A 15644-nucleotide genomic window follows, 5' to 3' on the forward strand; every position below is an offset into this window, starting at 1 on the left:
TGGGGCCAGCCCAGAGGCAAGCGGAGCTGACAGATGGCGAGTGAGACAAGGGCCAGTGACCTCTGGATCTAACTGGGCCTGAGTCTAGACTTACCTGGATGTTTCTGTTAATGCTACCTTTTGTAAGCACCTCATCTACTGGCTTTCTAGCACTGTGATTTACGGTTACATCCTTTTAATGTTCCATCAACCACTCAGAGGGGACAGTGGTAACCCCCTACGACAGAGGGGGACCCAAGGCTCTGAGTGGTGGAGTGATTTCGCCAAAGTACCCAGGTGAGTCAGGTCCTTCTGCTGAGGGCTCAGCCGCCGCGCTGAGAACGCCAGCCACAGTGTCTGAATAAAGTTCTTGTCTTCTTTCTTTGCCCTCCAGCAGGGATGTGCATGTCCTCTTGGAAATGTCACAACAGAAGGGATTGGGATGCCCCAGAAAGGCGTCTTCTTTGGCTCCATCCCTCACCACCCTCAATTATCCTTCTGACAGCCAGATTTGAACCAAATTGGATTTAGTGCATTTCACAATTTTTTGGAACAAATTTGTGAATTAAGGAACAAATCAAATCCACATTTTTACTTGACATCATCAAAAATATGACATGGAGACTAGAAATGGATTTTCCTGGTCTGGGAGTAATTTCAGTGAAGCCCAAATCCTTACTTCTCAAGGGTATCCGTTGTTAATAAATAAATAAATAAATAAATACACCTGATTCTCACAAAGACCTGTGGGAAGCCTGGCCCCAAATCTCACCTGAGACCTGGGATCTGACTCTTGGGGTTAGGCCGGGCCACAATAGCACCCATACCTGAGATGTGATTCTAGTGGGAAGGCCTCTCTCTGCCCCAACCCATGGTTCATCTCTGTACTGGTTCCCCCACGATTTCACCTTGGCTACAGCCTAATTTGAGTTTCTACATTTTTCTATAGCAGGACTAACAGATTTTCATGCTTGTGCCAACTCAAGCTCCCTATCACTTCTCTGAAATCTTAGGCCAATAAGTAGATAGCTCATTTGGCAATTAGGTGCCTTTGGCCCTTGACCCAACAGCTTCTGCAAGAATGCAGATACTTCATTTTTCTTGTCTTTGTTTCTTGGTTTCATGGTAGAAGGACAAACTGTATGTGGGCAGGGAATGTAACTTCTACTTCTCTCTATATGTACCCAACACGTAGTAGATTGTGATGAGGATTTATTGCCTTGTAAATTTAACTGGCGTATGATTACTTAATAAAATAAGAGAAGACATTATCTTGGCTAGGCTTCGTGCAAGCGAGACTGGGAGGCTCCTTGAGCTGGTGTGAGGGCTTCGATGCCAGATAGCCCCTAATTTACTGATGATATGATTTGATCAGTAATATGATCTCTCTATGCCTCAGTGTCCCTGTCCTTAAGCTGGAACTGGCAATAGCACTCGACCAAGTCCCTAAAATAGGAACACATTCTCTAAATGTTTGTTGCCACAATTTTAGTATTTTCCCCTAATAATCCTTATATTCTTAGGAAATACATACAGCTAACACAGAGGTGGACTTTATCTTATCCAGCTTTTGTCTAGATTATCAGATTATTATCTTTATAGCATGAATTATCTGGATGACTGTGGGTGTTTTCCCCATCATATGAGTTGGAGGCACGGAAAAGAAGCTAATCCAAAGCAATAAAACAAAGAAAAACATAGAATGAATCAGTGTTAGCAAAAGAGAAGAGCCTGAGGGAGCATCAGGAAGACTGCCAGATAGATCTATTAAGTAAAAGAGAGATGGAGAGAAAGCCATCAATTAAAATTAATTAAAAATTTTAATTGTTTGTGGTGCTGATCTCATGCTCCAGGTGCCTGAAACAAAGGAAGAAATGGAGATAATTGAGTGGTCAGGATATTTTTCCACCTGGCCACTCTTCCCTTAACGAGACCACGCCTGTCTCTTCCACGGAGTCCTCGACAGCATCTTGGGTCAGGACCTGAAATCATGGCTCAGGTTGCCCTGCACTGAAGAGACACAGTGTCCTGGGGCCGGGGAGACAGCCTTCTGGACCCTTCTTCCTTATTCTTCTCCATCAGCAGGTCCTGCAGATAATGCTTTGAGACTGAATTCTGCTTCTCTGCACCTCTTCCCCACTCCAAGCCTCTGCTTCCACCTGGAAAACCACAGTGGCTTGCTAAGTGGTTTCCTCGTTTCTACTCATACATTTATCATTCTCCGAAATTGCCTCGTCTTGACTTTTCTGCTTGTTTATCCCATTAGCCTGTAAACTTCTCATTCACCAGTGGCTGGCATATGCATAGCCCAGTCTTTCTTTCTTTTTTTAAAATTTTGACTCCTGATTTTTTCCCCAAATATTTTATTTATTTATTTGACAGAGAGATCACAAGTAGGCAGAGAGGCAGGCAGAGAGAGAGAGAGAGAGAGAGAGAGAGGAGGAAGCAGGCTGCCTGCCGAGCAGAGAGCCGGAGCCGGCAGGGAGCCGAGCAGAGAGCCTAAATGCGGGACTCGATCCCAGGACCCTGAGATCATGACCCGAGCCAAAGGCAGAGGCTTAACCCACTGAGCCACCCAGGTGCCCCGACTCCTGATTTTTAAATTCAATTTCTCTTTTCTATTTTTAAAATTTATTTATCTGAGAGAGAAAGAGAGAGAGAGCGAGTATGAGCTGGGGCAAGGGGTAGGGCAGAGGGAGAGGGAGAAGAAGACTCCTAGCCGAGCAGGGAGCCTGATGCGGGGCCCGATCTTGGGACCCCGGGGATCATGACCTGAGCTGAAGGCAGATGCTTAAACAACTTAGTTAGCCAGGCACCACTCTCTTTTCTTTTTTTTAAAAGATTTTATTTATTTATTTGACAGAGAGAAATCACAAGTAGGCAGAGAGGCAGGAGGAAGCAGGCTCCCTGCTGAGCGGAGGACCCCCCCCCCCATGCGGGACTTGATCCCAGGACTCTGAGATGATGATCTGAGCCGAAGACAGCGGCTTAACCCACTGAGCCACCCAGGCGCCCCCACTCTCTTTTCTATTTAAAGTAGTCTTTGGTGGCTGAGAAGCCTGGCCTCGCAAGACCAGAATCAGGTGGAACTGGTTGTTGTTAGAAGAGGTTGGGTTGGGGACTGGGATGGAGGGCAGGAAGATCCTGCTCTACTGGCATTGTTATTCTTGATTGAATTGGAAGGAGCTGGAAATAGTTGTCTTCTCAAGTAAAAGACATTTTCTCTCCCAAAGGGAAGTCCACTCTATAATATGAAAGTAGACCCTTTAATAGATCTACCACATTTTGTCTAACTCATTCAAATGTCATTAAAGTCATTAAAGGTAGTCACACTCTATTTATTTATCTGAGAGAGGGAGAGAGAGAGAGAGAGAGCATGCAGCAGGAGGGACAGAGGGAAGAGGAGAGAGAGAATCTGGAGCAGACCCCACCCTGAGTATGAAGCCTGATCCCAAGTCCCAAGACCCTGAGATTATTCATAACCTGAGCCAAAATCAAGAGTGGGACATTTAACTGCTTGAGCCACCCAGACACCCCCATAATATTCTTTTTCTTTTTTTTTTTTAAGATTTTATTTATTTGTTTGACACACAGAGATCACAAGTTGGCAGAGAGGCAGGCATAGAGAGAGAGGAGGAAGCATGCTCCCTGTGGAGCAGAGAGCCCGATGCGGGGATGCATCCCAGGACCCTGGGATCATGACCCGAGCCGAAGGCAGAGGCTTTAACCCACTGAGCCACCCGGGTGCCCCCATAATCTTTTTAAGTGTGTCATTTGTCTTTTTCATAGGCAGTAACTGGGGAAGGAATGACATATTCCCAGATTAGGCTGACCCACTCACCTGTGTTGACTCTGGTTGACTCTGGTGACTCTGGTGGTCAAGCCCACCCTACCTCATTCTCAGCAATTATATTCTGTCTTTGAATATTTGTCTCACACCATTCTGCTTCCCTGACACTGATTCTTGGGGCTCCACAGTACAAGGGTGGCCACTGCTCTCTCTGCCACATTTCTGATGACCTTGGGAAGTGTGAGGTCGTTATACACGGTCCAGAGCTGCCCATCAGCGAGGGTCCCAGGTTGTTTCTCATATGAGGCAACTCCATTTTGGAATACTTGATCCTCCCCTCTCCGTCCTGTCACAGCTGATTGGAGCCCGGGGTTGAGGGGAGGTGGTCCCCCCAAGGTCATCCAGTCTAAAGGCTGTGTGGCACGATCTGGCTCGGGACAGGAGGCTCCAGCCAATAAGATGAGTTAATCACATCCCAACCACTCCCCTGGAGCTTGATCTGGGAAATGCAGACAGAATTATATGGTCATTGGAAGTTTGGAAGGTCATGAGACAGGGAGAGGCCTTGTGGGACCAGGAGCAAATCAGGGTTAGGAGGAATCACAAGCAGAAGTGCTGAGCTGAAGAAGGGCTTGATGCGGGGTGTGGTCAAGGAAGCCACTGGAAGCAGGAAGAGATGGGGCAGACACACAAAGAGAAGCAGAGACCCAGGGAGTAGCCAAGTCAAGGCAAATGTGGAAAGCTAGAGGTAATCTCCCTGATTCTCGTCAGGGAGCTCCTGGAGCACCTTGGTGGACACCTTGGGTTCTTAACTACCTTCCTGTTCCAGTCTCCAGGATTCCAGGTTATGATATCCTCTTGATTTCCATGAAATTCTGGCTCCTGTCTTGCGCCACAACAAACCCTCATTGCATGAGCTGCCCTTGGTGGCTTGCTGTTCTTCCGGGCCCACATGCAACATCCCAAAAGTGACCACCATCAGTGGGCTGCAGCCGCACGCCAGCATGGGCTGTTTCTATCAGGCCCAGTGTGCAGGTGTGTGGGGGTGATGCCTGAGAGCTTTCAGGGTGGGACTCCTCTGCTCAGAGGCTCTGCTAATAACCACAGGGGTGGTTTCAATCCTCAAGGATCTAGGCTCCATTTTCTTTTAATCACACATCCCCAAATTTCATATACATGTATGTTTTATAAAAAAATATTTACAACTATATCATAAATATAAAAGAAAACATATAAATATATATAATTGAATATGTAAACATAAATACACACAGGTAAATATTACAGGTACAATATAGTTGCAACTTAGATGGGGGTTAGAGGCTGAAGCGTGTATAGGCTAAACCTGTCAAAATTCTGCCCAGGAAGAGTCTAAGTACCAGCAGAGCACATATACATGATTTTGGGTATGTTACTACAGCCTTTATAGTAATAGTAAAAATAAATGCAAAGAAATATCCTTATCAGATCTTCCTGCAGAATGCTTGCTAGAAAACTGCAGTCCAGAAAAACAGATTCTGGTCCCCACCCCGCGACACATATTCAAAGTGGCAAAACTGTGACCTTAACTTGCAAAGACTCTTTCCTTCTCAAATGGCAACTGAATAATTCCTTCCAGCAAGCAGAATTTCTGTGTCACTCCCCCGCCAGTCAGATTTTCTATGAGATGATTTGAATCGGACCCCTCATGACTCTCCAAAGATTTGAGGTGGTTCTAATGATCGGCATGTATACAATAACTCCATTAAAACAGAAAACAAAAAATCCTAGAAAAGGACGAATAGGCCAAAAAAAGTAAGGCTGATGTAATTTCCACCATGGTCAACTAAGCGCTGAACTTCCTGGAAGTCAAGGGGAAAAGGGGAAATCCTAGATAAGAATTATCATCATTTAATCAAAATAAATTAATCCAAAGAGAGGGTTTTCTCTTGGCACTGTTTAAAAAAACTAAGTCACTCATAATTTCATCACAGCGATATTCTTATTTTGCATGTATACACTGTATTCCTGCAAGCAAAAATGATAGGTAATTTTCTTTTAGAAAGATTTGAATAGGCAAAACAATCATATAGTCTGAAAATAAAAGAGTGAAAAGTTTCCCTTTCATCCTGGTCATACATTTGCCCATTCTCAACTCCCCCAATTCTCCTTCCCCCATTTTGTATCCTTCTAGAGTTTTCTTGCACATTCAGTAACACATCATCATCCGTCAACAACAAAATACAGGTTCTTGTCCCTGTGCTCTTCTTAGGCCTGGATTTCTCTCGTTTAACAGCCTTTCCTGTGGACTCTTCTCTATTAGGAAAGCGTCCTCATTTTCTTCCTAGCTACAGGGTATCCACTTTTTGGGTGCACCTCTACTAACTGAACCTGGGCCCTCCTCGTCCTGTGTTTTGCTATTATATATGAAGCTAGGAGAGTAACATTACATACATGTAATTTCACATGCATGTGTATATATGTGATATAAGTATATATTTCATATATATGATGAATTAGATATAATGTTAATATATTATGTAAATATATTTTTTATATTTTATATAAATATTATATAATTCTATTTATCAATATTAAATATTTTATATTTATATTTTATCTATTAGTTTATATACATGTTATATACATGACAAAACATATATATGTTTTCATATGAGCTAAATCCCTGAAGCAGATTGCCGGGTGGAATGGTAAATGCATTTGTGAATTCGGTGGCTATCACCCGCTGCCCTCCACAGAGGTTTTGGCAATTTATGCTGCTAGCAACTATGTCTGAGAGTTGAGTTGCTGCTTAACGTCTATACCCTCCAGAACCAGCGTCCCCTTGCTAAGTTCCAGGGAGGGAAGAAAAGGAAAGGAAGGAAGGAAGATCTGTGTAGCAGGCACCTACAGTACACTAGACACACTCTGCATAATCCTGTCTGCTCCTTACTGGAATGCTGCGAGGCAAACTGCCCTCACTGATTTTTTGCTAATGAGGCAGTTTTGTGCCTGAGAGGTTAAGGAATTCGCACTATATCTCAGGTTAGTGGGTGAGGGTCCTGACTCTGAGGCTGGCTGGGTCCCAGTGAGCCAGAGTTCTGGTGCGCAGGAGGATATCTCGACAGAGCCCTGGGGTCCTCCTGACAGGGTTCACGACCCAGCAGTGGTGTCAGCAACATTCTTAGTGACCCAACTATTTTATTTTCTTGCCTGTTATGACATTCAAGTGTCACAGCTCAGCTCTTTTTAGAGGAGCCCTTCGCAACCCTCCCCTCACCCACCTCTTGCTTCCCCTTGATGTCTTCCCTGGGTTCCAGCCCGGGAGCCCTCACAGGTGATTTTTGAAGTTGGTGCAGGGATCCTCCAGGTGCCCTTCTCCCAGAAGAGCATCTAACCACTCCTCCAGGTCCCGGACCAGCTGCTCCAGCTCTCGCACCTCTTTCTCTAGCTTCTCCAAGAAAACGTGCAAATTTTCCTTCAGCCAGGTCCTGATGACCTTTATTGGCTCTTCTGTGGATTCATTGGTCTGGTATTCAAGTCCCTGAAAGGCAGACAGCAAAGTCGCATCTTGAGCTTTTTCACTTAGGACCCCCCCTTGCCGCTGGTTTCAAAAAGTTTTCTGGGCCTTTGCATCCGCTATTCCTTCTCTCTGGAGTGCCCCTCCCCACCTTCTCCGCCTGGCCAACTCCTACACATCCTTCAAGATCCAGCTCGCCCATGACACCTCTAGGAAGCCTTCCCAGATTTCCTCAGCCAAACTTGACATCCCCTCAGCACCTTTTTTGAATATGTTACCTGGGAAGCCACAGGATTCTGGGGATAGTTACATTCTCTGATCCTTTCTGATATCTCCCAACTTCTTCCTGAAACAGGCATAAACATCACCTCTTAACAAGGGCAAATGAGCAGTCGTTGAGATCAACATGGTTGGTCATCCCAGTGGGTGAAGAGGGGAGAAGGTAAGCTTTGGAGGCCCCGTTGGTGGGCAGCCATCTCCAGGATAACCCTCCTGACTCCGGGTGGATTCAGCTCCTCCTTTCTCAGCTTCCAGACGCTCACCTGATATTCCTGTGCCCATGTACAGCACCAAGATCAGCAACGCCAACAGTGTCTGGTGGCAAGAAGAGGAGGAAAGAGGTGACTCATGGGCAGGGAGGCATCCCTACTACCCTCACAGAGCCAGTGCTGTAAGATCATTTTTAGAGCTTAACTTTTTTCCCAGTTATCTACATTATGCATGCTTACTACAAAACCCCCAAACCTTGCAGAAGCAGGTAACAAGCAGCCCAGTGACATTCCGCTGGTGTTTCCCCTCCCTTCTCCCTGCTGAGAAGCCCCACTTCCGTTCTCATTCCCCGCCTCGCTTTCACATTTTTGCTCTAAATGATCTTTAAATGGAATCAAATTTATTGTGGTATAATTCACAGACAATAAAACGCACACATTTTAAATGTACAGTTTGATGAGTTTTGACAGGTCTACACCTGTGGGCTACCATCCCAGTCAAAAGAAAGGACATTTCCAGCATCCCAGAAAGTTCCCTTACGCCCTTTTACTGTCCGTTCCCTCCTTACCTCACCCACCAGAAAGATCCACTATTCTCACTATGGGGTAGTTTTGCCTGGTCTATAACTTCCTAAATGGGACTTCATAGTCTTTTGTGGTTAGCTACCTTCGCTCAACATAATGCTTCTGAGATGTCTCCATATTTGTATATTCAGTGTTATTGATGACTCATATAGTGTAGGAATATGGCACAATTTATCTCTGTATGTATTGATGGACTTTTGGCTGTTTCTAGTTTCAGATGATCATGAATAAAACGGCTATGAACACCCAGATACAACAGTTTGGGAGGACATACGTTCTCATTCTGCTTGGGTTAGCCCCCAGAAATGCAAGTCCTGGGTCATATGGCAAGTGTAAGTTTAATTGGATAAGGAGCCACCAAACTGGTTTTCAGGGGATTTAACCAAATTACATTTCTAGCAGCCACCCGAGAATGCTGGTGGCTCCACGTCCCTGCTGGCAATCTTCTTCATTCTAGGCGTTCTGTTGGTTGTGTAGCGGTACCGCGATCTAGTTTTTCCATGCACTTCCCCAGTGGTTAATCATGTTGTCTTAGTCTGTTTATGTTGCTCTAACAAAGTACCACAGACCCAATGGCTTATAAACAACAGAAATTTATTTCTTACAGTTCAGGGGCTGAAGTTCAGACACAGCAGGCCAGCATGGTCAGGTTCAGGAGAGGGCTCTCTTCTGGGTTCCATCCATTTCCATTGTGTCTTTACGTGGTGGAGAGCAGAGAGAGATCTTTGGGCTCTTTTCTTAAAATAATTTAATTTAATTAAAAAAAATTTTTTTTATCAGGGCACTACTCCAACTCATGAGGGTTCCATTCTCATGAATCATCTCCTGAAGACCCCCAACTCCCAATACCATCACTTTGGGAGTTAGGATTTCAACATATGTATTTAGGCATTTTAAGCATTCAGTCCATAGCAGATGTTAAGCATCTTTCCATGTGCTGAGTGATCATAATTCATATATCTTTCTTTGTGGGCATGTCCATGAAAAACTGTTCATTTTTTTATTGGGCAATTTGTCTCCTTATTAGGTTTTAGTAGTTCTTTGTATATTTTGGATATACATTCTTTGTCAGATGTTTGCACTGTGACTGTTTTCTCTAGGTCTGTGGCTTGCCTCTTTATTTTCCTACCAGGGTGTTTGGAAGTGAAAAGATTTTAATTTTTATGGAGTTCAGCTCATCAAATATATTCCCTTTATGGTTATGCCTTTTGAGTGCAATCTAAAAACTTTTGTCTAACTCAGGGTTGTGAAGATTTTTCTCCTCTGTTTTCTTCCTGACATTTTATTGTTTTAATTTTCCACTTAGGTAGATGGTCCATTTTGAATTAATGTTTGTATATGGCATGAAAGAGGGGGTCAAGATTCTTTTCCTCATATGAATGTCTAGTTCTAGAATTATTTGTTTAAAAAGCCTAATTTTTCATTGAATTGCATTGCTCTCTGTCAAAAATATGTCCACCATATTTACATGGGTCTGCTTCTGGGTTCTATTCTGTTTCAGTTATCTGTATATATCACTCTTTATGTCATTGCTAAATCTGTATTAGTTTTCTGAAGCTGCTGTAACAGAATACCACAGATTGGGTAGCTTAAACCAAGTGTTAATTCTCTCACAGTTATGGAAACCAGAAGTCCAAGATCAAGGTGTGAGGCAGGGTTGGTTTCTGGTGAAACCTCTCTCCTTAGCTTCTGGATGGCTGACTTTTCTCTGTGTCCTCACATGGCCTTTTCTCTGTGCATCCCTGGTGTATCTCTTTTTATAAGGACATCAGTGCTATTGGAGTAGAGCCCCACCCTTTATGACCTCATTTAACCTTAATTATTTCCAAATACAGTCACATTGAGGGTTGGGGCTTCCACATGTGAATTTTGGAGGTCACAATTAGATCTGTAATAGCTCCACTGGCACTCTGCTGTCCCATTCCTTTCTCTATCATATGCCAATGCCACACTAGCTAGATGGCCATATAGCTTCATGGTAACACTTGAAATCAGATAGTGTGAGTTTATTTTTTTTAGCTTTGTTCCTAACAAATTTGTTCAAATTTGTTCTGACTATCCTAGATCCTTTGCATCTCCACATATATATGTATATATCAATCTTTTCAGTTGCTACAAAAAAAACCCCCAAAACCACAAAAAGCCAAACCTGTTGGGATTTTGATTAGTATTACATTTAAACTGTGGTTCAATTTGGTGAGAGAGGATGTCTCTAAAATATAGTACCTTGTAATCCGTGATCATGATCGATCTCTCCATTACATTGTCTTTGGCTATTTTATTTTATTTTATTTCTTTTTTTTTATTAATTTCTTTTCAGCATAACAGAATTTATTGTTTATGCATCACACCCAGTACTCCATGCCATATGTGCCCTCCATAATACCCACCACCTGGCTCCCCCAACCTCCCAAACCCTGCCCCTTCAAAACCCTCAGATTGTTTTTTAGAGTCTATAGTCTCTCATGGTCTTTGGTTATTTTTAGCAATGTTTTATCATTTTCAAGTGTAGAGGCCATGCTCATCTTTCTGAAGTATTTTATGGGTTTTGATGCTATTATGAATAGTATCGTTTCTGAATTTTCATTTTCTAGTTTTTTGTTGCTGGACTATAGAAACACAATTGATTTTGTCTTATGACCTAATTCTTCCTTTTTTATCTGATAGAGTTTAGGATGTTGTATATAAAAAATTGTGCTGTCTGGGAAGAAGTCTTACTTCAACCGTTCTATTCTTTATTTCTTTTCCCTAGTATATTGACTAGAATCTCCCTAGTATATTGACTAGAATCGCTAGTAAAATACCAGTAAGTGGCGAAAGCGAACGTTCTCATCTTGCGCTGTGTCTTGGGGGCACGGGGTGTGAGTGCTCAGCATGGAGTCGAGCTCACTGTAGCTTCGTCCTTGTTGTCCTTTCTCAGCTTGAAGACACTACCTTCTGTTCCTACCGTTCCAAGAATTTTACCAAGAATGAGCCCTGAAATAGTGAAATGGGCTTCCTGTCTCCAATGAGAGGCTGAGCGCTGCCCTTTTTCGGCTGAGCCTGCACTCAGTTGCATGGATTGACTTGAATACCTGACCAACCCGGGCTCCTTCGGGAGGCTTTGTTCATGATGCATTTGCCTTTTTCTGTATGGCTGGGCTCATTTGCTACTGTTCGTGGAGATTGTTCTTTTCAGATACATTCATGGAGACACTAGATATTTTTCTGTATGTTTCTGGAGTTTTAGAGTCAAGGTTATGTTGCCCTTTGAAAATTGAGTCAGGATGCATTTCCTCTGCCTCTCTTTTATGAAGGAATTTGTGTGAGATTGGTATTCTTCCTTTCTCTGTCACATGATTGATAGAATTTACGGGTGAAATCTTTTGGGCTTGTAGTCATTTGGACTTTCTATTTCTTCTTGAGTCACTTGTGTAAATTGTGTTGTCCAAGAAGTTTCATCATTTCACCTAAGTTAGTAAGGGCACTGGCATCCAGTCATTCCTTATATTATCTTCATATTCTTTTAATGTCTATGGGAGGTATTGTGATCGTTCCTTTTTATCCTCGATATTGGTAATCTATGTTCTCTTTTTAAAAAAAGTTAGACTGAAAAATTTACCAATTTTTCCATTGAATTCATTCAATTCGTTCAATTTCATCAAATTCATTTAATTTCCATTGAAAATTTATCAATGAATCTTTTCAAAGAAAAGGTTTATAAATTTTATTTATTTTCATTTTCTATTTCATTAATTCTGATTTTATCTTTATTGTTTCTTCTTTCTATCATTGAGTCTAATTCTCCTTTATTTCCTTCTTAATTTGGAAACTTTGGCCAATGCTGCAGTTGCTCTTTTTTATTTAGATTTTTTTTTTTAATTTTTTTTTTGACAGAGGGAGAACATGAGCTGTGGGAGCAGGAGAAGCAGACTCGCCGCTGAGCAGGGAGCCTGATGAGGGGCTCAATCCCAGGCTCCTGGGATCGTGAACTGAGCCAAAGACGGACGCTTAACCACCTGAGCCACCCAGGCACTCCTGGCCATTGCTTCTAAAGGTTTCTTTTTTCCCCCAAATGTATATATATGTGTGTGTGCATGCATATATACACATACATGTCTGTATATGTGTGTGCATAGGTGTGTGCACATGTCTGTGTATGTGTGCTCTCACACAGATGCCCGAGTGTTAAGGAGTTCCTCTGTTCTGGCTGAGCGGCCATTCCAGCCGCCTCCAGTGCTGCTGGATTTCCAGGATCTCTGCTCTGCTCTCAACTGCAGAGCCGCCACTCTGGGGAGAGTGGCTAATCCAGCCCTTTGCGTACACATCCCAGCCCTCTGGGAAGGAGTCCTGGGGAGCCCCTTGGGTGCGCGGCTCTCTCCAGCACCTCGTCCTACAGAGTCCAGTGCCTTAGCAGCCCCCTCCACTCTGCAGCCTAGCAGGACTGCAGTGCCCTGCGTGGCCTCTACCTCTCAGTGCAGCAGCCACTGGGAAAGAGTGGAGGCTAGCATGAGTCTTCCTCTCCTCCAGGATGGCACTCTTGTGCTGCCTGGTGGCCCTCAGTTTTGTGGTTGCTCCAATAGGACGGCTAGCCTGGCCCCAGTTCCTGTGAAGTCCCATCGCAGCGTTTTGAGGCAGGATGGAGGGACGGAGTTGCCTGGAGACAATGTCGCTCACTGGTGCCTGGGTCAGTCCAAGGTCCTTTAGGAGATTTGGGTGGATGTTCCAGGATTAAGAGAGGACAAAGGAGTGTCTTAGAGAGGTAGGAGAAGGGAGAAGGACAGGCTGAGTCTGGGAGGGGCCTGGCCCCCACTCTTGGTGGTGTGTCTGGGCAGGTCTTAGCACAACAAATTCAGAGAAGCCTATTTTCAACAGACAGTGTGAGTAGGGAGAGTGACAGCGTCAGGGGTGAGCGAAAGTGGACAAAGAATTAAGGCACACACAGTATTGACTGACGCTGAATTTTCCTCATCTCACTAGATGCCGTTTGAGTCCAATTTAATTTGACTTGAAATAATACATTTCTTACTTACCTAAGTTTGTGAAGCAGGATTTAGAGCTGCTAGCCCCACAAAGAAGATACAAGATTTGCCTAATTTGCTTCTCCCCCAGATGGTTTTCTGTATGGATACTAGCAGCTATAATACTATATATTATATCATTAACTTTAAAAATAAAAATACATTACAAAGCAGCAGTCTGGCGGAGTCTTACAGATACACGGATGAGCGAACGAAGCTGGGCATAAAGGCACACGCTGATTCCGTTCACGTGAAATTCAAGAAAGTACAAAATTCATCTATGATGACTATGCTCAGGAATCAAGGTTATGTGGGAGAGAAGAGATGGGAGGAGCCTGAAGGAGGCTCCTGGGGCACTGGGAATGTTCCAAAGCTTGACATGGGTGATGGGGGACAGTGACTGCCAAGGTGTGTATACCTGGTGTAAAGATCCTTGTATTGTACACGTAAGTTTAGGGCACATTTTTTTTTTTCTTAACAATATTCTCTGGGAATCTTTTCACATAAGACTCACAGAACTGTTTTGTTCTTTATAACAGCAGTTAAGTGTTCCATGGTGAATGCTATTTCTTTAACAACCCCTCTTCCGTGTCCTTTACAGGATAATGTCTTCCCTAGCAAACTTGCTGCTGGGCTTGTGTTTTATACTGTGTGGGGGGGTGCCAAAGGGGGAAATAGGGACAGGATTAGGTTTTTAGTTCTTCTCCTTGTGCTGTCCTGGGGCCTGAGCCAAATCATTTTCTTTTCTCTGAGCCTCAGTTGCTTCATCTGTAAAATGGATTTTGAAATATGCTGAAAGGTCTTTCAAAAAGAAAAGCAGGGACACTGTATTCGATTCATCTGGGAAATGCTGTGGTTAACAAAGTGAGGTGAAACCCTTGCTGCAGAACTTCTCAGAGCCTTCATTATGTGAATGAGCAATGTAAATCTCCAAGCGGTGTATATGTGTGTGTGTGTGTGTGTGTGTGTGTGTACAAGAGTATCGGCATTTCTTGAACCACAGAACTTTTTTGGGGATTTTTCTCAAAAGAGCCTTCCTGGGGTTTGGTATTTATGGAACTCCTTTTTTAGGAAAAGGTGCAGCATGATGGAAACCCCGCAAGGCCCCCATCTTGCTGTGAGGTCCAGCACAAAGGAGAAATTGGGGCATGTATATCAAATGAACAAGTGAACAAATCTTTTGGAAATGTATAGAGATCGGTCATCCATCGCTCTGCTTAAAACCCCTCAATAGCCCCTTACTAATCTCAGAATAAAGTCCTATCTCTTTCCACGGTGTGCAAGATCTAGGTGACCTTCCCAGCCTTCTTTACATGCCTCCCTCCCTTCTGCACCTGGGAGGCAGTGGAGTGCAGAGTAAGCTTGTTAGGTGTTCTGGAATCAGAGGCACCTGATTTCAAATCCTGGTAGGTCCCGGCTATGTGACCTTTTTGTTTTTCTGAGCTTTGGTTTATCCATCTGTGAACTAGGTTGTTAATAGCGCCTCCTGGGTATGTTGTAAGTCGTGAAAGAGAGAGGGGATGGAAGCACTGGGCTGTGCATTGTAAGTGATGACATTTCCCATTCTGACAAAATTCTGCATGCGGTTTGAATCTGAGCCCTAAGAACAGATACTCCAGGGGCTCTACAATTCAGCTCTATCCTATTTATTTCAGTTTATTTGTTCATTCATTCATTCAGCCACTATTATACACCAAGCACCAAGCACCAAGCATCATAGGCACTAGGGCCGTAGTAGGAAACTTAACAAACAATCCAGGTCCCCCTCACCCAGCCCCCAGCCCGGCCCCAGCATGCATTCTACTGGGATTGCTGGAATGAAATAAGAGAGTCAGTCAGCAATGGCCTTGGGGAAGAAGCCCCGAAGCATTCACGTTGTGTCCCACCAGCTCGGGCTCCAGGCAGAGTCGGACTGAAGGCCTCTTGTGACTTTGAGGACCTCACAGTCTGTCAGCCGTGGCCGAGGGAGCCCTGATGGGAGGACAGCAGCATACATCGAGTCTGGCCTCACCTGTTTCTTGTCCTCACAGCGACTACCCCTTCTCCTTTCAAACAGCTCAGCTGCCACTTGCCTCCTGCTGCCCACCTGTTGGATCACCATGGCCTCAGATCAGGCAGTCTGGGTGGAACAAGGTACCCCCACCTGGCAGGCAGATGGGTACATTCCTCCTTCCGGGGCATACCTCAAACACTGAGTTCTGATGTCATAGAAGGTGGGAGACAGCAAGGCCCCCACCTTGTCATCACTCTGATTTTTATCCCAGTCCCTCCCAGTTTTTTCTCTTGTTTGTCTCATATAAATG

The 15644-nt window shown here is 44.1% G+C and overlaps 1 protein-coding gene across 1 annotated transcript; it reads right to left on the minus strand.

Annotated features, from left to right (window-relative positions):
• Positions 1-7079: 7079 nt before the first annotated feature.
• On the minus strand, positions 7080-15442 carry SMIM23 (small integral membrane protein 23). Its single transcript, XM_044240946.1, has 4 exons — positions 15353-15442; positions 7811-7862; positions 7547-7614; positions 7080-7292 (listed from the first exon to the last, which is right to left on the minus strand). Exons 1-4 carry the CDS (start codon positions 15440-15442, stop codon positions 7080-7082), a joined length of 423 nt encoding a protein of 140 aa, XP_044096881.1.
• Between the last annotated feature and the right edge of the window lie 202 nt (positions 15443-15644).

This window comes from Neovison vison, chromosome 1 (genome assembly GCF_020171115.1).
Source record: "Neovison vison isolate M4711 chromosome 1, ASM_NN_V1, whole genome shotgun sequence".
NCBI classification, from domain to species: domain Eukaryota; kingdom Metazoa; phylum Chordata; class Mammalia; order Carnivora; family Mustelidae; genus Neogale; species Neogale vison.